The sequence below is a fragment of the Callithrix jacchus genome, chromosome 14 (assembly GCF_049354715.1).
Source record: "Callithrix jacchus isolate 240 chromosome 14, calJac240_pri, whole genome shotgun sequence".
In the NCBI taxonomy this organism is placed as follows: Eukaryota; Metazoa; Chordata; class Mammalia; order Primates; family Cebidae; genus Callithrix; species Callithrix jacchus.
In genome coordinates this window covers 40,685,449-40,709,751 of record NC_133515.1, presented here as the reverse complement: position 1 = coordinate 40,709,751, position 24,303 = coordinate 40,685,449, and the positions used below count along the sequence as shown (strand labels likewise).

At 33.6% G+C, this 24,303-nt stretch overlaps 1 protein-coding gene across 6 annotated transcripts in view; it reads left to right on the top strand.

Moving 5' to 3' along the window:
* The window catches only part of EXOC6B (exocyst complex component 6B), a 694,189-nt gene that overhangs the window by 278,358 nt on the left and 391,528 nt on the right, over positions 1-24,303 (top strand). For 5 of the 6 annotated variants that reach the window (XM_078349070.1, XM_035272275.3, XM_035272271.3 and 2 more), the window contains one exon: positions 2,101-2,169. The exons of the other annotated variant lie outside the window; for it this stretch is intronic. In XM_078349070.1, the coding sequence (XP_078205196.1) occupies positions 2,101-2,169 (69 nt within the window). The remainder of the gene's footprint in view (positions 1-2,100; positions 2,170-24,303) is intronic. 6 annotated transcript variants of the gene reach the window in all.

Sequence of the window (24,303 nt, the reverse complement as noted above, 5' to 3'; positions counted from 1 at the left end):
TGTAAAAGGGCTAAGGTGTGTCTGAAAAATGGCTACAGGCAGTTTCCTTTTGAGTGAAACTGTGGTTCTGAGACGAAGTTAAACAAAATAAACTACATGAAAAAGAACATACAAACAAAGCTACAATTGAATTTGCTACTCAAAATTAGGGAAGAAAAAAATCTTTAAACTTTTTGTAAATGTATAACGAAGAATTTTATAATAATGAATTCTAAACAAAAAAAGCGTCGTTTCCTATACAGATCAAATTTTTAAATATGTTTTCTTCTTATCTTTTTTCATATGCATGTGTAGTTTTTATGAAGTTTAAATACTATTGTGAATATCATGTTTGATGTTTTAAAATTTTTCTTCTTTTGAGATTGTGTTTTGCTTAGCTGTGGGCTCTGGCTTTTTGGCAAGATAAAAGAAATTTTCCTCATATTTTGGCAAGATAAAATAGGCTCTGGTTTTCTGTCAAGATGAAATAAATTTCCTTTAGCTCTCTACTTTTCAGTCCAAAAGAGGAGACTGTAAAGATGTTTTAGTGTTGTGGTCATTTCAAATAAGAGTGCCTGAAATGATCACCTGTGGATTCTTTGTGTAATTAAGATGAAAATTACTGCCTATTTGTAAGCACAATTTTTGTATGCTTTTTAATCCTACTCTTTTTAAATGGCATGCTGCACATCTGACCATAATTTTTTTTTTCAGTAATTTGCAATGCTCATTAACGCTTCTAAAAGTTTTTAATTTTTTTTAAGTAAAGTTATTCTTGGGACATGGTATAGGATCTTAACCATTTAACTATCAGTGTGCTTACAGAGTGTATAGTGCTACCAAGGAACTTAAATATAGAGATTTAATCTTTGCTCTTATGGATGTGAAGCAGATGAACAGAATAGTTGCTTAATATGGTTAATAAGCTTGAACCATAAATATAAAGGTGTGATGGTTTCAGAGGGAAAGAATCTAGGTGTAGTGCTGTTAAATTTTAGAATTAGTAGATTTCATTTAGAAAAATATCTTGATAAAGCAGCTGTGTCCCAAAAGAAGAAATGAGGTTTACTTTATGAAATAAGGGAAAATGACCTTGTAATTAAGAATCAACCCTGCTCAATTTAGATGTGCCTGCTGCTTATATTCTGATTATATATATGTATATATATTTTTAATATATATATAAAGTTGTAATTATAATATATATATATAAATTAGTTACCAGTGTTACAGTAAAAATTCAGGTAGGTCTTTATTTTGATTATTTCTTTATGCTTTTTTCTGTTTCTTGTTTTATTCAACATTTACTTTCAATATTTCCTTTTATTCTTGTTAAACCCCTATAAATGAGCTGATTGTTTTCTTTTTCAACTGAGGAAATCAGGGCCAAAGTATATTGTAAGTTACTCTTGTCAGATCACATAGCAAATCAATTTTAGCATTGAAACTAGACTCCAGTTCTTACCTGATTTTTTTCTTTTACTTTCTCTTTTGATATTTAGATTTAATTAACATACACTATTCACATTAAAATCTGTTGGTTACCTCTTGGTTTGACTTTTTCATTATTGTCTTCTTTTTCACAGAATTTCCCCTCTTTTTGTAGCATATTTCTATATTTGATTGCATGCTGACAGGTATTGATGAATTATTGTGCTCTTCAGAAGTTGGCTGACAGGCCATGATTCATACTGTTTGGGAAGTTTTTTTTGACTACTAAAACTTAGTTTTTTATGTAAACTATCATGTCTTTTAGGAAATAAAGTCATCATGAAAGGTGCTTTCTCACATTGTTCTTATTTTCCCTTTAGAGTCCCATGGCCAAAGATGTATCTCTAAAGGCAAATGCAGGATTGGTGCCACCTGTTTCTCTTCTCTGCTACCAATCTTTGTGGGCTTTGTCCCAGCGTTGGTGTATATCTTCATAGTTTATTAATCCTATGGGTAAAACATAAGAACTAGGTCTTTGGAAACCTATTTTTTTGTTTGTTTGTATTTCTCACTTATAATCTAGAGCTGGCCTTTATAAAAAGAACGAAACACTTGAGTAGTAACAATTAATGTAGTTGTTCTTAATAGCATTGTTTGAATTTTTTTTTTGTTATAATTTTATGTTTGCAGGTACCCGGGGCCCAAGATTTGGTGGATTTTTCTCCAGTTTATCGATGTCTACACATATACTCTGTCCTGGTGAGTCTCTATCCGGCTCTGCCTAATAAAGATGTACATTGAGTTCAAAATTTTGCTTTTTCAATTTTTGGTAGGTTTTTGGTTTATTATTAAGAGTGAGAAATGAGAAAATTCTTGTTGTTCATTATAAAAAACGATTCATTTGTTCTTGAATCTTTTATGTTTTTATGCGATATGCTATGGCTAGTGACATTTCTATCAGTCATCAATAAATCAGTAGATTATAACTAGAAGTAGTCATACACATCCAGATTTCTGTTTTTAATTTAATAACATGCTTATTTAAATAACAGTATTCTGTCTTTACATATAAAATAGTATTTGTGAAAATGTTTACTTTTTTATTTCTAATGACAATTATTCCTTTTGTCATATCAAGCATATGAAAAAGGGAACCTCTCTGTGTGGGGGATATTATAGATGTTAATAATATTCTAAGAAATAATCCCTTTCTCCATTTTGGTAGTGCACTCACATGAAGACACATAGTTACATAGAAAGTGAATAAAAAATTAAACTCTGGTATCAACTGAGACAAATTGGTGAGAGCAGCCCATTATTGATTTTTTTTTTACAGAAACTTTCAATGATGCTTATATCAGGTTGTTTTTGATATGTTCAAGTATGTCTTATTGACCAGTCTCTTATCAATTCTCTTTGTTAATACATATATACAAACATATATAAGTATATATATGCTTACATATATATATACACACACATACATACATATATGTATGTATATATATACATTTTTTGAGACAGAGTTTCACTCTTATTGCCCAGGCTGGAATGCAATGGGGACAATCTCAGCTCACTGCAACCTCTGCCTCCAGTGTTCAAGCAATTCTCCTGCCTCAGCCTCCCAAGTAGCTGGGATTACAAGCATGCTCCACCATGTCTGGCTAATTTTGTATTTTTAATAGAGTTGGGGGGTTTCTCCATGTTGGTCAGGCTGGTCTTGAACTCCTGACCTCAGGTGATCCACCCACCTCTGCCTCCCAAAGTGCTGGAATTACAGGCATGAGCCACTGTACCCAGCCTTTTTGTTCATGTATTTAACAAAGTGTCACTTGGTGATTACTCCTGACATTTTGGGATACTGACCTGTGGACTTCATGGTCTGAAGTATTTTGTGGTAGTTTTATTAGTTTGATAAAAAATCAGGTAATTTCCTCTTCTCTCTTCCAGTTCTTCATCTTCTTCTCCTTTCTTTTTCTCTCTCCCCTCCCTTTACACTCTCTTTCTCTCTCTCTCTCTACCATTTAGTTTTTATTTTTTAAATAGGCAGTTAAAATAGCGAATATGAAAAATAATGTGTTATAATGTGATTTTTGTATTTACATTTGAATATAAGTAGACCTAACTAGTATAGATGTCCATACTAGGATCATTCTAATAGTGGAGAGGCATTAGAATTGAATTTAATATGCGCTAGCAGCAATTTCTCATAAGACATTCTTTTTGTTCTTTGGTTTTATAAAGAAGTCCTGAATATTTTACTACTAATGTAGCATATACACATTTAGAAATTTTAAAGTTACAAAAAGTAAATAAAACAGAAAACATGAAAGTAGAATTATAATTGCCTACAATTTCATACCTAGAGCCATCATTATTTAGGTTTTATGTATTTACATCTACTGTTTTCAGACTTTTTAACAAAATTGAAATATATTGTCTAATATATTACAATTAAAAAAAACTTTTATTTTAGGTTTGGGGGTACATGTGAAGGTTTGTTACATAGGTAAACTCATGTCATGGGGGTTTGTTGTACAGATTATTTCATCACCCAGGAATTAAGCCTGTACCCAAAAGTTATCTCTTCTGCTCCTCACCCTTCTCCTACCCTCTCCTCCCTCAAGTAGACCCCAGTGTCTACTGTTTCCTTCTTTGTGTTTATAAGTTCTCATCATTTAGCCTCCACTTATAAGTGAGAATATGAGGTATTTATTTTTCTGTTCCTGCATTAGTTTGCTGAGGATAACAGCCTCCAGCTCCTTCCATGGTCCTGCAAAATACATGATCTCATTCTTTTCTATGGCTGCACATGTGCCATTCTTGTTATATAAAGGTGAAGCCAAATGTAGATTGAATTGTATCAAGGCATCTAAAACAAGCAGACAATTTTTTTCAATCACAGGTATAGATAAGAAATAATATACATCTTAGATTGTGACACTCTATATCACTTCATAAAGGCCCCCCCTTGTATCTTATGTTGTTTTGTTATATTTTTTCCATCCATTCACTGTTTATAAGCCCAGTTGTCTCACATCTCCAAGAATACTAACACTAATATATGTAATATGTGGTCTTAGATGTGTCTATATCCTTGAAAAATATGTAATCATTTGTATATGTATGTAATTTTAATTTACTCAAATGCTATTGTGGTATGGATCTAGTTGCCATTTCTCTGGTTATTAGTAAAAATTGTGCTGTTCCTTATAGACTAGTGGTTCTTTTTAGATTTTTCTTCCATAAAGTGCTCATTTTTAACCTTAGTTCAATTTTTTATATTGGGTTTTTTGTTTGTTTCCCCTCTCTTCTGAAAGAGAAATTTCAGAGATTTCTCATATATTGTAGATACTGACAGTTTAGAATGTTAAAAATGTCTTTTTTTTTTTTTTTTTACAATTTGTCACCAGACTCTAAACTATGTCTATGTTATGTTCAGTGAAACAGAAATATTTAGTTTTCATGTAATCACATTCATCAATTTTAACCATATAAGTTTATACTTTTGAGGTTTTTTTTGAAACTCTTTATCCTGATGTTAGAATATTCCCTTTACATTACCTTTAATATCTTACCATTTACATTTTCATCTTAATCCATCTTTGGTTCATCATTATGTATAAGGGTGCTTTAGAAAGTTCATGGAAAAAGGAAATTAAAATATAAAAATAAAACATTTAAACTTTATTTTTCAACAGAAGCTCCATCAAGTTCAAGACACCTTTGTAAGCAATTACACCAGCCATTTAGTCCATATCTATGGACTAAATGAGGTCCTAGAAATTGAACCATGTCAAGGTAGTTTTTAGTACATTATTAACTGAAGAAAAATAGTGGCCCTTTAAAGGGTTTTTTTTAAAATTAATAAACAAAAAGAAGTTACAAGAAGCTAAATCAGGACTGTAAAGTGGATGTCTAATGATTTCCCATTGAAACTCTTGCAAAATTTCCCTCATTTGATGAGGGGAATGAGCAGAAGCATTGTTGTAGTGGAGGAGGACTATATAGTGAAGCTTTCCCAGGCATATTTCTGCTAAAGTTTTGGCTAAAAGTTTCATAATAAGCAGATGTTATTGTTCTTTGGCTCTCCAGAAAGTCAACAAGTAAAATGCTTTCAGCATTTCAAAAATCTGTTGCCTCAACCTTTGCTCTTGACTGGTCTGCTTTTGCTTTGACTGGACTACTTTCATCTCTTGGTAGCCATTGCTTTGATTGTGCCTTGTCTTCAGGACTATACCGGGAAAGCCACATTTCTCTTCTGCTACAGTTCTTCAAAGAAATTGTTTTAGTTTGTTTCACACTGCTATAAATAATTCTACCTGAGGCTGGGTGCAGTGGCTCATGCCTGTAATCCCAGCACTTTGGGAGGCTGAGATGGGTGGATTGCTTGAAGTCAGGAGTTCAAGACTAGCCTGGACCACATAGTGAAACTCTGTCTCTACTAAAGATACAAGAATTAGCTGGGCGTAGTGATGGGTGCCTGTAATCCCAACTACTCGGGAGGCTGAGGCAGGAAAATCACTTGAACCTGTGATGTAGAGGTTGTAGTGCTACTGTACTCCAGCCTGAGTGACAAAGTGAGACTGTGTCTCAAAAAAAAAAGAAAGAAAAAGAAGAACACTACCTGAGACTGAGACTGGGTAATTATAAAGGAAAGAGGTTTATTTGACTCACAGTTCTGCAGGCTTAACAGGAAGCATAGCTAGGTGGCCTCAGGAAACTTATAATTATGGTGGAAGGTGAACGGGAAGCATGCACCTTCTTCACAAGGTGGCAGGCAGGTAAGAGAATGAATATGAGGACAGGAAAAACTGCCATTTAAAAACTCAGATGGTGTGAGAGCACTCACTATCATGAAAATAGCATGGAGGAAACTGCCCCCATAATCCAATCACTTCCCTCCTTTGACACGTAAGGATTATAGTTTGAGATGAGATTTCGTTGGGGACACAGAGCCAAACCATATCATAAATGGTTCAGAATCTTGATTCCCCACTTGTTTAAAATTTCCATTGAAAGTGCTCTGCTCTTTTCTGCAGCTGATCTGAGTGCAGTGGTTTTGCATTGAGTGGAAAATTTGCTTGACTTTATTTTTCAGGGAAAATTGTGTAATCTAAAGCGAGAAGTCTATGGTATTGGCTATTGTTTATACTGTTAATTATCAGTTCTCTTCAATTAGGGCACAAACAAGATTGTTTTCTCAAAAATTGATGTGACTGGTCTGTCATTGCAGGTTTCATTTCAACATTGTCTCATCCCTTCTTAAAACAAGTTATCCGTTTGTAAGCTGCTGATTTCTTTGGGGCATTGTCCTCATAAACTTTTTGTAAAGCTTTGGTGATTTCATCATTCTTCTACCCAAGCTTTACCATAAATTTGATATTTATGTTTGCTTCAATTTTAGCAGTTGCTCCAATAGAGGCTCTTTTCAAACTGATGTCTTATCCTTTTTAGTACCTCAAACTAGATGCTATTCAGACATATTACAACAAATTAGTAGAAGCTTATTTTGGTGCAAAAATATTTTGAAATCCATGCATAGTTTGTTCAAAATATGCATTTCCCTGAACTTTTTGAAGACCCCTTGTATAATATAGGGCTTTATATTTTTCCATATGATGGGTTCAGTTTTATCATTTCCATCTACTGTATAATCTGCATATCACTCAGTGATGTCTGCTAGTACTCTGGCATATACTGAATTTCAATATTTACATGGTTTTGTTTCTGAGCTCATTTTTTGTTATATTAGATTTTATAATATATTAAAATAGATGGCGTAAAGTATTTTCATGTCTTGTCTTTAAAATTGCATTAGCTACTTGTAGACCTTTATTTTTTCATATATATGTTATAATAAGTTTGAGATTATTCAAAAAGTCCTTCTAGAATTTTGTTTTGAATTGATTGAATTTGTAGTTACATTTTTGGGAAGAATTGACAACTTAAGAATGCTAAGACCTCCTATTTATGGAAGAGTAAGACCTTTTAAATTATTTAATTGAGCTTTCCCTCAACTTCATGTTAATAATTTTGGGAGCTCTTTGTTAGATAAATAGCAAAATACTTAACAGTTTTTATTGCAGTTTTATACCTTTTTTTTCTAATTAGTTATTCCTGATATTGAGGAGCACTATTGATTTTTATAAATTGATCTTCATCTAGAAATGTTGCTCAACTCTTTTATTGGTTCTAATAGCCTTTTTGGTTCATAAGTTTTCTGTGTAGTCAGTCATATTGTCTGCAGATACTGACTTTTTTTTTCCTATTTGTGTATCTCATTATTCTTTTTATTGTCTTATTGTGTTGACTGGAATCATCATTGCTTCGTTGTTCAGTAAGGTGATAGTGAGACTCCTTGTCTGATTTCTAAACTTAAAGAGAATATGTATGAATTTTTTCATTGACTAATCTTATAATAGGTTTTTGGTAGATAATTTTTACTAGTGATTCATAGACTCTTGATAATCTTTTAAGAAAACATAAATGTTTGTTGAATTTTACTGAAGTAGTTTTCTATACTTATTAACATATTTATTCTTTAGTTTATGAATATGGTGAATTTCATTGATAGTTTTTTTTATTTTAACTCATCCTTGTGTTCATTAGGTAAACTCAATTTGATGAACATGTATTACTACTTTTATAACACCCTGTAAAATTTAACTCCTTTTAATTGTTGCTTTATTTTTTATTTTTTGTGTTTGTAGGTTTGGCCATATGTAATACAGCTCTGAAATTTTCATTTTTCGTGTGTTGTCCTTAGATGGTTTGTAAGTCAGTGTTGTTTTGGCTTCATTAAAATTAGTTGAACATCTCCCCCTTTTTTCTGTTTCATGAAATGACTTATATAAGAGTTATCTGTCCCTTGAAAATTGTGTAGAACTCATATATGCAATAATATACATTTTTCCTTTGCCACACAGTTATTCCTTTCTCCCTTAACATCTTATTTCTGTGCTCCATGATTTTGTTTACTCTCTTCAATAGCATATATGGATAAGGGAGTTCACAGTTGTAATTAAGCCAGTTGTCTGTAGAAAAATAATCGTATTTACTCACATCAAGTTTTAAGGTTAAGAGTAAGCCTCATAATTCAAAATTTAATGATTTTTTTTCCCTCAAATAACATAAGGTCTGTAAAATGGCTAGTTTTTTTTTTGTTTAATGTTATATCTTCCAGTACCAACATTATTTGGCATATAGTAAATACTCAGTAAATATTAGTAAATAGTTGCATGAATAAATAAGTAGTAACTAAAGAATCCAGTACATTTGTTTGAACATATGTTAATTCAAATCTTATTATTTGTTTCCTTGCTTACAAAACACTTACTGAATTTCTCTTCTGCATGGAAGGAATTTGGAAAAGCAAGAATATATAAAAGTTAAGGCCTTATGCTTTAATATGATTACAGTATACTAGGAGAGAAGCTGTATTCGTTGAATGACTATAATATGACTGCATTGTATCTTATCATTGTGCGTATGCTAGTTTTTATAAGCTATTAATATTTTATGATACTAAAATATAACCTATTTTGCTCAAGTGAACTCTAATAGTGATTCATGAGTATTTAAATTTGATCACACATTTACTAGTTGTATGGTGTTAGGCTACCTTTCTCATATATGAAATAAGATAATACTTACCTTACAGTGGCTTATAAATGGATAACTTGTTTTAAGAAGGGATGAGACAATGTTGGAATTGAAGCCTGCAGTGACATTGAATAAATAGTGCCTAACTCAATCACAGACTTGCATAGTTGGCAATTAATATATGGCAGTTATCTGGTAATTATTATGTATCTCTGATGCTGATGATTAGATACAGTATTGGTATTTTAAAAAGTGTTTGGCATAAACTATAGACATGTAGATAGGGTTCTGGTCTCTTTCATCAATATACAAATTTTAAAAAATTCACACAATTGTACGATGACCATATATAGTCCTAAGCTATGTAGAAACGACTGCATACTGGTTATTATTGAGAGATTATAAAACTCTAGAAAAGCAGGAGAACCTTAAACTACCCACTTAAAAGTAAATTCTACACAGTAGTATTCCCTCCTGTTGAAGTATTTTATATTAATACATTTTCTATAGCAATTATTAAGGCATTGTTTATATGGCAGAAACAGGTCTCTTCTCCCATTCATAGTGTTTCCTAGTTTTGAAAAGGTAAAGTTAGTGGTAGAAACTCAGTTCTATTTTCTGGATAATATATGTTTATTTTCTGGACATTGATTTTCTAGGTCTATAGGGACTTTAAATCAATACTCAGATATCTCCATTAGAAAAGGAAGGACCAGAGTATGTATAACTTCTAATGCTGAGTCTTCATAGCCTTTTTGGGGCTGTAATTTGTTACCTCTCTTTCTTCATTATCTCATTCTTAGGTCACAAATTGGCATTATTGCATAGTAAAGGATAGTTCCTCATAATATTAATTACGAAGATTAAAAAAATGGATTATTTAATATAAATATTTGTAATATAATTTTTTGTTATTTTCTAATATAATTAATATTAATATTAGGCCTTAAGAAAAAGGATTTAGGAATAGAGAAATGGGGATCGAGGAGAAAATAAACCGCATCTCTCACATTCCTTTACATTCCAATACTTGTCTCTACTTCTTTCCTTTTCATTCTCTCATCAACCCAGTATATTAATCTTCTGTTCTTAGCACTATTTTGAATCTGTATTTTTCTGGACCTTTTGGCTCTGACTTTGTTGATCATTTTCACCTTATAATTCTTAATCTCTGTCTTCATTTACAGTATGTTTTTCTTTTTTTCTACTGGCCTTTCTGATAGTTATTGCCTGTTCTGGTCTTTGTGAGCTTTACTTCTTTAGTGTCCTTCATTGTTCCCAGGGTTTTACCCTTGTCCCACTTTTGTCTGTCTATTGCCTTTCTTGAATGATATAATCTAGCCTCATGATTTGGAATGCTAATGACTCCCAAACCTATATCTTCAGTCCTCAGCTTTCCCCTGAGCTTTAGACTTGTTTATATTGTTTACTGAACAGAACGTTTTGGATATTCACAGGCAGTATAAACTCTGTATCTCTCTATGTTTTAAAATGAAGGCATTATCTCTTGCCCCTCCTGCCCATCTGCATTTCTAGTGATGTCAGATAATAGTATCATCTATGTAGTCACCAGCCAGAAACCTAAACTCTTGCTTTTTTCTGAATACCATCCAAATGTTATTTCCTAAATAAAGTTTTACTCCATCTCATCTTTCCCTGTCCTAAAATTACTGCTCTATTTCAGATTCTCATCAGAATTATTGAAAATAGTCTCCTTATCTCATCTCCTTACCATTATCTTACACCCTTAACTCAGTTCTCACTATAGTAATAATAATCTATTCAACATACAAATCTGACATATATGCTATCTGCATAAAATTCTGTAATTCTGTAATTGGAGTAAAATGTAGAAGTATAGAATACAATATAATATATATAGACAGTCTTCCATGTCTTATCATCCATATTTCCTGATGCATACCACCTTACTTTAGTGATACTAAATAAAATACTTCCAATTCTCTGAATGTACCATGCCTCTCATTCTTTCTTTCCTTATGCTAGCCCTTCTGCCTGAATTACTATTCTCATTTATCTTACTAGTTCTTATTTATTTTATGTTTGTATCCTCCAACAGTTATTTTTATGTATATTTATATTACTGCTTAACTTTATTATATCATCATATTCTAAATGTGTTGTTTTTCCTCAATAGATTGTAAGCTCTTTTAGGGCAGGTATATTTATTCATCTTTTCTTAGTCCCAGTACTTAGCACTTAGTATTAGTAGTATGTAATATTCAGTAAGTGTTTGTTTTTGATTTTGAATGATAACTACTCTCCTTTTGACCTGCAAATGAATTCAGTATTCTAGTCACAGGCACTGTTACACAATATCAGGGCTGGGACCTATATGAGGGAAAACAGTTCTATTGGTGTCCAACGGAAGGATCATAACATAAGTAACAAAAAGTTCTAATATTTTGTCATTTACAATAGTGTTTATCTGAACTTTTGGCCTGGAGGATAACAAGGCACTCTTTGAATAAACATGGCAATATTTATTATTTTTAGTGAAACCGACCTTCCACTCACCCCCCTTTTATGGCTTTGCTGCTTATAAATTCCCAAAGGATTATTTGAAAAATCCTACTTATATCTGCCAGCCTTATCAGTAGGGCAGGAGTTCATGTATTGTAACAGGAGGTCAGATTTCGGTCATGGTCTTATAGATGGGGCCAAGCACCTGCAAATTCTTCCTTTGGTGACTGAAGTGAAGTACAATATCAAACAGGCAGTGAGACTTTTCTAGGAAGTGCTGAACTTTGGCAGGAAGGGCAAACTTTGTCGGGGGGGGGAGGGAAGAAAGTGAACAAGGGTCAGATAGTGGTTAATTGAGACATGGTCTTTGATATAGTAATGCAGTGGAAGTGTGCAGGGCAAAGGTAGAAGCGCTTTATGGAATCATTTAAAAAGTTTTATATGGTTTGAATCTTCACATTCACATACAGTTTTGAAATGAGCAGATAAAGGGCAGGATATAAAATATTTTATAGTAATTGAAGAAAAATATGTTTTTAAGAGGGGAAACAAACTAAAAATTGTACTGTTAAGCAAATGATGGATAATAATAATTTGAGGTTCTTGTATGTAGTGTAGTGGTAGTTATAAAGATGGATGGACTATGTGTCTGATGAAGACAAACTATTCTGTCTTGTAGATATTTATGAACTTTATTGACTCAGTCGGCTCTCATCCTTGAACCCAGCTCAGTGTGGACAAAGATCTGCATATACTTTAAGCTCCTTTATATACTGAAATATCCTCTGAATCTGCTCCAGTTCATTCCTTACCCTTTTATCACTGGAATGGTGTATGTACATCCCATAACAAGTAGCTTAGGTGTCATTAAGAGAGAATGGAGGGGCAAACCTATAAATGTATCCATAAGCTTAGCTCGTGAGTCCTTTTTGTGATCTTCTTATGGTATCTTGATCTCAAGCTATCTATATCATCGTCTCATTAACAGTTTAAATTCCTAGATGTAAAAAATGTTGACAAAATGTACACCTTTGATTTGTTCTTTCCTGTATATGTGTTATACTATAATAAAAATTTTAAAGATTTCTGACATCTTGGGACCATCGATAGCAATTATAGAAATACATGGATATTTTTAGTAAGCAGCAATCCCCCAGTATTATATGAATCATAAGAACTTAAGTTGAATTATTGAATTTTGCTCCATTCACGGTAAAATACCCTAAGACATAAGAGAATTCAGAATATCATTGTGCAGTGAATGATTACAAAGGCTCTATCAAGTATAGTATTTTTATTAAATTTTCTTAATCAAGGGGCCTCTAAGATTTGATGAAATCTCTAAATGCTTTCAGCAGGCAAAATGCCCATATGTGCATGCTTGTGACATTTGGCTTAAAATTTCAGAGGCTTCCCCAATCCCTGAATCTCATACACAGACCCAGAAGGAATCCCTCCTCTAAAAGGAAGTGCAGAGTTATGTTTCAAGTATCTGTTGACTATAGACGTTTGCCCCAAAATAGTTTACCCCAATTCCATTTGAGTATCTCCTTTTATAAGCCTCATAAGAACTCCCTACCATGTCTTTTTCTTAAATTTGGAAGTCTTGCCAAAATCTAAATTTAAAAGCTTATTTCAAAGTGACCTTATTTCTGTGTCATAAATCTTTATTCCCTGAGCAGCCATTATGCATGGCAAGCTGATGACCCATTTTTCTGTTAGGAATAAGTTAGCCTTAGCAGTTAAACTAATAGTTTTGTCTCCTGAATTCTTCTGCTTAAAGGGATTCGGAGCACAGATTTAGAAACAGTTACGAGAAGTGTTTTTAATTGATCTCCCTGAGCATAGTAATTGTGTTACATTTCAGAGTATTTTTCTACTAATTCGCTTTTAATACATATTTTTAAGGACTTGGCTATAATTAGAAGTGAATCAGCAGCAGAGCTACAGTTTACTCATAATCTCCCTCTCTCTTTCTTTTTTTTAAATTTGGAGATGGAGTCTTGTTCTGTTGCCCAGGCTGGAGTGCAGTGGCGCCATCTTGGCTCATTCTGCCCCCTGAATTCAAGCAATTCTCCTCCCTCAGCCTTCCGAGTAGCTGGGATTACAGGCACATACCACCACACCTGGCTAATTTTTCTATTAAGTAGAGACGGGGTTTCACCATGTTGGCCATACTGGACTTGAACTCTTGACCTTAGGTGATCTGCCCACCTCTGCGTCCCAAAGTGCTGGGATTACAGGCGTGAGCCACCATGCCTGGCCATAATCTCTGTATAGTCCCTTGTGGCCATTGCAGGGGTACAGGGTGGAATGGTTTAAGATGCTCAATAGTCTTGCTAGAACATGGTTCTCCCATTCTAATCTGAAGATTTCTACTGGTATAGTGTACACTGGAAGCTGGGAGAAACTACAGAAACCATTGCCATGTAACTACAGATAATAGCAAGGAAAGGATTAGGAGAGTGGAAAAAGGAACAGACATAAGCAGTTCTAAGTGACATGTTTCCTGAGGTGTTAAGATAATTTCTTAATGAAATTGTTTAAAGAACTTAAGTAGCTACTGGCTTTTATAGTAAAGCACTTGCGTAATAAATAACTAAAGAGTCTAAAACACTACTGAAATTTTCAATTAAAAATGACATTTTAGTATTCTCAAAGTTACATCTACGATCGTTTTGCAGTAGTATTTGAAGGGTTGTTGTTTATATATATTAATATAATATGATCTTGAATTTTATATAACACTTTGCAATTTCATAATGCTTCAAAGATTTGACTACGTCAAATCAATGATGTGGTAAATATGGGGAAAACACCTTGTTATGTAGAGACTATCTCACACTGAATTATGGTATGAAATAGTTCCTTTTTGGACCTTGAATGAAGATTTTAGGGTTCTTGTTCTTGCATTTTTCCCAGAAGCACTGTTGCTATTTAATAACAAACAAATTTAGTTTAATTATTTAATAACCCATAAATTTAACAGTAGGTATTGGAACATACACTTAAAGCTAATCTGAAGGATTGGGTGTATTTTCAGTAGTCAACTTGATTTTTTTTTTTTAAATGAGATACTTTAAAAAAAAGTGGTCAAACATTTCTGGTCTATCTTGATATTAAGAAAATTGATTGGCAAATGAAAAAAAGAGACACATCAACCTCATAGAATTTTTGCCAGTGCATCTCACCAACCGTTCATCTGGCAGTGAAAGGTAATAAACAAATAGATCTGTGACTGGTACTTTTAGCTTTTATTAAAACTGATAGTACTTCCATAGCCTTGTATTTTTTTTAAGAGCTATCTTGATTCTATTTTAAATATTGGAAATGTCATTTTTTAAAAATTAATTTTATGTAACTGTAGTAAATATCTATTATGTGAACTCTCAATTTCTCACAAAGACACTTGAATTAACATCTAAATTGGTTTTTGTATAAACACAAGTGGGGTCATGTACTATTCCTATCCTAGAAATTAAGGCAAATGGGAAATGTCTGTAAAAATGCAAAATTCTAGGTGCTTAGGGTTTGTGAAGATGTTTCTTTCTTTTTAAATATTTACAAAGATGACATTACAAAGGTAGGGAAACAATATTTTACCAGTGATAAGAAATGGGAAATTGTGTATACAATTGCATTGCCAGAAATACAAATTGATAAACCAGATCTCTGTGTGTTTCTGGAGCTGAATTTGTAGAAAACACTAGTTTTATCAATTTTTTTGTTAAAAAACATAAAGGAGGGCACCTCCTTTTTCGAATGTCATTGAAACTTGGTATGCTATATTGTTGTCTTGGGCTTTTTACAGTTAATATTAGTTTATTTAAGTATATTCTTAGAAGATCTACCAAAAAAAGAAAAGTTAAACTTTATTGAAGTGATCAGGTCCTAATACACTGAAAGATATACAGAGATGGCAAAGACTTTCTGCTCTCAAAAAGTTTCTAATTTAGTGGATCTAAAGAAAAGCTGCTTTGTAAGAGAACTGATAAGTTCTTAGTTATTATTTTTTAAAATCCATCATATTTGTTTGAAACATATACATTTTTCTTGGAAAATAAGAAAAAAAAGTTGAGCTTGTAGTGGAAAAGCTTTCCTGAGAACAGTAATTTGAAATGAATAGGTGTCATTTTCAAATGTTTTAGGATATCGTTGGTTTTAGAGAGGAATTCTGATGTTTATGCCTTGAAATTCATTTTTAAGAAATTCAGGTGACTGTTTAATTTTTTCAAGAGTGGATATTTAGACACTATTCCTCTTGATCTGTCTGTAATGGTTTTATTTTATTTTGAATGTACTTTATATTCCATCTCAAAATATTCATCTGCTATTTCACACCATCTAAAACAAATGCAAGTTGCACCTTTGAGAAGCCAATTTATGCTATTGGAAAAGAACTGGAAGCTTTCTGATTTGTTTCCATGGTAATCTTGAGTACTCCTGAACAAAAAGAATATATTTTAAGTAGTTTCTTTAGAGATATTTTTTAATGTGGAAAGTTTTGCCCTGAAATATTTCGTAACTCCTAGTCCATCTCTGACACTTAACAGGTTGTCTCATCACTCTCCTGCCATATCTCACTACCTCCTAGTTTCAATGACCCACTAGTGCCTGGTGAGGTTAGATAGGTACAAACACTACATAGATCTTAGAGAAAAAACTAGGGGTGAGATACTTTGTGCACTGCATTGATAAGCACACAGGAAAAGCCAGTTTTACTGATAACTTTCCTGCAGTATGGGCTAATGGGCCCTGGTTTGTAGTAGCTGTGATCTAACGTTTTATGATTGTCACATTGCTCTGTTAACCTGGTGACCTTATTTACCCATGGGCATACATATAATCTGGTCTTGAATAAAACAAGGCAGGGGAAAAAGAGAGTGTGTGTTTGTTTTGATCTCTAGACGTGCTTGCATTCATTTTTCCGAAATGCTTACTTTGGGAAGATTGAACTTCTCAAGTGTGCTTACCTGCTTTTTAATAATAATATCTCATGTTAACAACTTTAGACACCATGATAATATGATAACTTCTTTTCAAGCTGTGACAAACAAGAAACAATTCATTTTCCATATAACACCCAGAATCCTTCTAAATACGATTTTAACCTTATCAAGACTGTGCTTAAAATACTTCGGTTTCCCATTTTTCTCAGAATAAAGTAAGTTTCTTTATGTAGTCTGTATAGTCTTCCATATTCTATCCGTAGCCTAATTCTGTCATCTCATTTCTGGTTGTTCTTTCCTCCTTTACACAGATTGAGTGAATCTGTGTGCTAGATACACCATACTCCATGTGCTCTCACAATGATGCTTTTCCATAGGCAGTTCTCTTTCCTGAAACATACTTCTCATTTTCTTTTTTCCTTATGGTGACTCTTCCAAATTATGCCAAATTTCTTCCATTACTGAGATCTCTGGATTTTCATTTACAACCTTCTGTCCCTTATCTCAGATGTCCGAACAAATCTTTTACACATTTTGCTTCCTTTTCCTATTTCTACATTTTCCCCCCTACAACCTAATTTGGTTGTAACTGCCAAATTTGTTTGTTCATTTTAAATTTTCAAAATTTCAGCTTTTTTTGTGGCTTGCCCAAGATGCCCTTTATTACCTGTTTAATTTTTGTCCCAATAGTTTTGACTATCATGACAGGGACATGTAAATAACTACAGCTAAAGCCTCGTGATCTAAACAATGAAAGATCATATAAGGGAGAAAAGGAGTTTCTTTTTCTTTTATAAGTGAGTTTGGTCATTCAGACATTTATGTAAGCGGCATATACCAAAATGATCTTCTTACCAGGAACAAATACCATAGCTGGAGCTCATATTTATTTCTGGTTAGTTATAGTAAGTCTAATGAAGCATTTGTTTTTTAACCTATGAATAGAATTGATTTATTTTAAATTGTGAAAGTTTGAAAAAGCTGAGTTTGGGACTGTAGTAAGTTCTCTGCTTTTTCAGATTCTTATACTTCAAACCAAGACTAGAGGTGAAATGCCAGAAACTCTAGAGGTGAAACTGAAACCAACAATCTGGAGGTGAAATAGTTTAGGGGCTTTAATACTGGAGTAGAAGCTCAGTCTCTTTACCTGTCCCTATTCAAGACTTTCTCAGGGAATGTAAGCAAGATGCATCTCATTTTTTTATTTCAGATTCTTTAACTAGAGTTTCTGAAAATCTCAGAATTCTGGGTTATTATTACCCCATAGAAGGAGCTTAATAAATAACTGTGAAATGAATGAATGAATGAAGTACTTAAAGAAAGTACTATGTGAAAAATTAAGATGCCTATAAAAGGCTGTGAAGTATGCTAAGAAGATGTAGTTATTTTGATTGAGGTTAATATAGTTCTTTGTTCTATTAAATGGGATGTTAATAATTAAGGTTAGAGATTTCTCATTGCCCTCAAATTATAGGAAATGTTGACATACTTTTTACAGTATGAAAATGAGGTCAGCTGGGTGCAGTGGCTCACACCTGTAATCCCAGCACTTTGGGAGCTGAGGCAGGCAGACTGCTTGAGCCCAGGAATGTGAGACCAGCCTGGGCAACATGACAAAACACTGCAAACAATAGTATTTATCTTACAGTGTCTCTATGAGAATGAAATGAATCTATGTAAAAACACCTTGTATAATAGCTGGAATATTACTAAATCATAAAGAAACATTTCTTTTCACAACCTGCACATACTCTGCCTACACCCCCCTCCTCACCACATATTCATATTATAAAAAGGACTTTTAAAGAACGTGAAGGGAAAGGAATAAGACCAGGAACTAGACTAATATATGTGTTGACATAGATCCACAGATAGACAAGAAAACGTGTACATTTCCATAACCCATCCACATTTAATGTTACCTTTATAAAAATTATAATCTGGAGATTAAAAACCATGAAATGTTAGGAGAAGAAGGACTTTTGTATACTCTGTATGAATGCACATATTTACCAAGAGGCTATAGTCTAGGTGCCAGAGAAAGAAAGAAGAAAGGAAGAAAGGGAGGAAGAAAGGTGATAAAGGAAAAAGGAAATAAGGAAAGGGAGAGAGGAAGGGAGGAAGAAAGGAATGTTTTTCAAAAATGCTGTATTAGTTTGTTTTCTTGTTGCTGATAAAGACGTACCTGAGACTGGGAAGAAAAAGAAGTTTAATTGGACTTACAGTTCTACATGACTTGTGAGGCCTCAGAAGCATGGCGGGAGGTGAAAGGTATTTCTTATATGGCGGCAACAAAAGAAAATGAGAGAGAAGCAAAGCAGAAACCCTGGATAAACCCAACAGATCTTGTGAGACTTATTCAGTATCATGAGAATAGCAGGGGAAAACCAGCCCCATGATTCAGTTACCACTTCCTGAGTCCCTCCCACAACATGTGGGAATTCTGGGAGATACAGTTCAAGTTGAGATTTACCGCTCTCTGAGTCCCCCCACAACATGTGGGAATTCTGGGAGATACAGTTCAAGTTGAGATTTTGGTGGGGACACAGCCAAACCACATCAAATGCCAATCACAAAAGATAAAGAAAATATGAGGAATTTTTCAGATTAAAAGAAGCCAAAGAGACAAGACAACGAAATGCAACACATTGGCATAAACCAAGGATTTGCAAATTTTTTCTGCCAAGGTCCTGATAGTAAATATTTTAGGCTATTGTGTCTCTCTCATAGCCACTTTATATTACTGTTATAGTGCAAAACATCCAGACACACTAAGTTAATTAATTAATATGGTTGTACTCCAATAAAACTTTATTTACCTAATGGGTAATGGAATGGATTTGATCCATGGGCCATGGTTTGCTTATCCCTGTTCTAGAGTGAATCTTCTACCTAAGGGAAGATATGCTATAAAGGATATTTTTTGGTTCATTGACAAAATTGAAATGTGAGCAGTAGATTAGGAAAATGTTAACTTTTCAGAAATTGTATTCTGTGGTTATGTAGGCAATTATCTTTATTCTCAGGAATGCACAAGGCAGTATTTAGGAATAAATAGATATGACACATATATATTTTTGTTATATGTAATAAATGATTTGTTAAGAGCAAATGATAAAACATATGGGGCAAAATATTAACAGCAGGTGAGTCTGGGTAAAGACTGTGTGGGTTTTTTTGGTACTATCCTTGTAAATTTTCTGTAAGATGGAATTTTTAAATAAAAAATTAAAAGTATATTTAGTCATATATGCAGTACACACACAGACACACACAGAAAAGGAAAAGATGAGAAATTTTGAAGCTCTTTTATACTCCCTTGCTAGATGCCTATAAAAAAGAGAAAAGTTAACCAAAATATGAGTTGAAATGAAAATCTGTGATTAACGTAACAGGGAAAGCCGACAAACATCATCCTTGGCCTAATCTGAATGCACTTAGTTACCAAGAGGCTGTAGTCTAGGGGCAAGAGGTTTTAGTGCAGTCTAAAAATGATGTTGGGAGCCACATTTTCCAGACTGCAAAACACAAGGGTACCTTGTTTAGTCAGCACAGTTTAGGTCAAATGTGGTTATGAAAAACAGATGAATTCTGGTGATCAAGTTGTACTTTGACAAATATCCCATTGTTTGAACATGTAGTAATTTCTGAAAAATGTGAAGCAGCTTGGACTGCAGAGATTGAGTTCTCTCTTCTCAACTCCCTTGCCTGCTCACAAAGGTCTTGTCATCGTGGGGAGTAGAAATAACAGGGCAGAAGAAGTATGTTAGGTGCTCCCTTCCCCCTCCTTTTTTCCCTTTTCTTGGCTCTACTGGCAAACCAAGCAATTCTGGGTAGGCTGTTTTGTCAGCTGGAGGTCTTGCACCACTCTGGGCTTTGGGGGCAGCTTTTATGCTTCAGTTTTGCAGATATTGGTGTGTTCTAGTGAGTTAGATACTTTGAATTTATCCCATTGATTAAAAAAAATGGTACTTGAGATTAGGGAGGCATTGTTATATGTATGTATTTCACTGGCTCCTCTGGCTGTGATCTGAAAGTCGTTATTTCTGCCAATGCCTATTTCCTGCTTAAGAGGCTCATCCATAGAGTTCTGTTCCTACACCTTGAGAACTACAGTAATAACACAGCAGGCCAGAGATGGTTGGTGTGAAGAACTATAGTGAAATCCTCTTTGATTTGTCCATTTATATATATATGTTTGCATTGCACTGTTTCGTTGCTTTAGGATGTCTCACTTCATTTACTTTGTTCATTCATTTATTCAATAAATATTTATTGCATTCTTACAGTATGCAGAACACATGGTTTATTGTTGTGCCTTTGGACAGAATTTCTGTTCTGTATTGTTTAGACTGGTGCTGTGCGATCTAATGTGGTAGCCACTAGCCAAGTGTGGCTTTCAATTACTTACAGCATGAATAATCTGAATCAAGATGTGTTAAGTGTAAGATACACACCAAAGACTCAGTGCCAAAAAAGGAATGTAAAATATTTTATTAATAATGTTGATATTGATTTGCATACTAAAATAATATTTTTGATATATTAGGCTACATAAAATATATTATAAAATTTAACATTACCTGCATTTTTTTTACTGTGGTTACCAGCAGATTTTAAAGTATCTATTGGTGTTCATATTTATGGCTTACATTGTATGTCTGTTGAATATCTCTACTTATCAGATATGAATGAATATATAATGAACCCTGAGTATTTTTCCCCCTCTCTCTTATAGTGAAGAAATTTTTTGTGCAGTGGCTCACACTTGTAATCCCGGCACTTTGGGATGCCAAGGCAGGAGGATCACTTGAGGCCAGGAGTTTCATACCAGCCTGGGCAACATAGCAAGACCTTATCCTCACAAAAATTAGCCAGGTGTGGTTATACATACCTGCAGTCATAGCTACTTTAGGAGGTGAGGTGGGAGGATTGCTTGAGCCCAGGAGTTTGAAGTAATGGTGAGCTATGATATGAGCATGCTACTGCACTCCAACCCATCTCAAAAAAAAAATTTTTTTCTTGGTCATTTCTGGTGTTATTACATTTAACATTTTCATAAAAGAATATCAACCATGATTATTAAGCCCTCTTTTAATCTTCTTTCAATTTTGGCGATGATCTGTACATCTCAAAATCAGTTCTTGTCAACTTGATATACCATTTCTGAATAAATTTAAAACCTGGTGAGTGTCTCTGGACAACCTGATTCATTAATACGAACCCGATGTTTACAAAAGTAATGACTATGACCCAGAAATCTTGGTGCTGGTATCCCCATCAATGCTTCTAGAATTTTTATATAAGCTACTCAAACCATAAGGAAAATCTCTATTTTGTTTTCTTTTTCGAGAGAGGGCCTCGCTCTTTTGCCCAAGCTGGGAGTGTAGTGGTGTGATAGTGGCTTGCTACAGCCTTGAACCTTCCAGGCTCAAGCAATCTTCCCACTTCAGCCTCCAGAGTATTTGGGACTATAGGTACATGCCACGATGCCTGGCCAGGTTTTTTTTGTGTTTTTTTTTTTTTTTTGTAGGGATGGGGATTTTGCCATGTTGCCCAGGCTGGTCTTTAACTCCTGGGCTCAGTGTTATAGTCTACCTGCCTTGGCCTCCCACGGTGTTGAGATTATAGGTGTGAGCCACCACTCCTGGCCTATTTTGTTTTTCTTACTATTCCAGCTACAGAGAAATTAGGGTATCCTTGAAAAATCTACAGGAAAGATCTTACTGAATAACTAAATTTTAGAGGGATTCCCGGTAAAGTCAGGAAGAAGGTAAAGACAAATGCTGGGACAAAGATGCACACTACCAGCTATCATGTCCATTATTTCCAAAGTCTGAGACTGAGGGGAAAAGAAAAGGAAAGAAGATAGGTGGGTTTAAAAATCAGCAAAACATACACAGTAGTCTTTATCTATGTTAATTATACCTGTGAAGAAAATACAGTTTAAAATAAATACACCTTCTAATAGATTATATAGAAATTAACCTAAAATGTGTACAAGGCCTTTATTATGAAAATTTCAAAATTCTTTTAAAGGACGTAAGAAGTGCTGAATAAATGGAGAGAGCTAATTCTTCATAGATAGGTTGTTCATATAATGTGAAGTTGTTGATTTTGATTTCTCCTCAAGTTAATTTGTAAAATCAATGATTTCAAATAACAGTGTTAATGGGAAGTTTGTAGTGACTTGGGAGACCTTTTTCTGATTCATCCAAATTTGCCATGCTGTATAGGCTAGTGGCTGGCCATCAAGGCTGGAGGCCACATTGTGGTGGGCCATATCTCAAGGAAGCTCTCTTACATTTCTACAAGGAAATGCTTATGAGGGTATTTATTTGGCATTTATTTTGGTACTTATTTTTTTGGTAACAGAGGAGAGGCAATTAATTGACCAATTCATCACTGGAGGAATGGGTTAGTAAAATTGGTATTTACAGCCCCCAAAATATGTACATCTAATATGTATCAATAAAAAACCTTTATAGTTTTTAAAAACTGATAATATATTTAAAAATTAGTGTTTACATATGATTGATTGATAATATATTTATCAATAATATATTGACTGATAATATATTTAAAAATTAGTGTTTACATATGATTGATTGAAAGCAATATGCAACATATAGCAAACAATTATAAATAATGAACAATATTTAAATATAGTAATATATACATGTAGGTTTCAGAAATATGCTGGGGGATCAAAATAAGAAATAATACAGTTGATAGTACAATGTGTATAAATATGTATACTGTTATTTTGAGTTTGTTTTAATTTATATAAATAAGCATTTAAAAAATATAAATAAATATAAAATGTTAACTTGAATGACATATACTTAAATGGATGGCTGCACTAATGAGGGGAATGGGATTGGAAATGGGACATGAATGACAAAAAATTTAAAAATAGCAAGACTGTATGCATCAACAATGTACCTTGAACTGAGGGAATATTTTAAAATCAATTCTTTGTATGTGATTCTCTATAAAAAGTTAATGAAAAGCTTTAAACTGTTTCTGTTTGAATGTCATATTATCAGAGATATTCCATTGGTATTTGTCAAAAGCCTGTCACTGGGATTTTCCTATAACAGTACTTTTACCCTGACAGAATTTTCATAAAACACTGGTGGAACATTTTATATATTTCTTATCTTCCTTCTGTGCAACGTGAAAACCAGCAATTCTTTTTAAGGTCATTAATGCACATGTCAGGCCACACACAAAGTGGTTTTCCTTACCCAGATTAGAGAACCAATATCCAAAGATTTTGGCACTTACAGCAAGCAACATGTACCCCTCTAATATCCCTAATGTGAATTCTTAGTAACCACACATTCTTTGAAGTTCAGTCTTTCCACAGAGAACAACAACTAAAAAACTAAGTAACTAGTGCTTTAATACAACTATATTCATTTAGCAAATATTTGTTGCAGGTACATTTTATTATGTACCTGTGGGTTTCAAACCAAGTAGCACAAGAGACTCTGAAGAAGTGCAGATAGGGGTTTCTTGCTAAGAAAAGAAAAAAGAGTTCCTTGTTAAAAACATGAATGATATTGAGGAGTTTCTTGTTCTTAAAGAGTATGTATTAAAATAGGCAAAGAGATGTTTATGATATGATTCCCAAGTTTAGTATTTGCATTTTAAGCTTGTACCTAGTTAATGGGAAACACTTGTTTTGAAATAGTTTTGATGGAGATTTCCTGAAACCACTTTAGGCCTGAAGTCCAGTGTGATTTAGTCTTAAAAGTGTGATCTGAGGAAGGTGAGAGTTTCAGAAGGAAACCTTTATTCATTCCTGGAGAAAAGAAACCAAAAGCCACCCTTATCTGAAAGTGGAGAC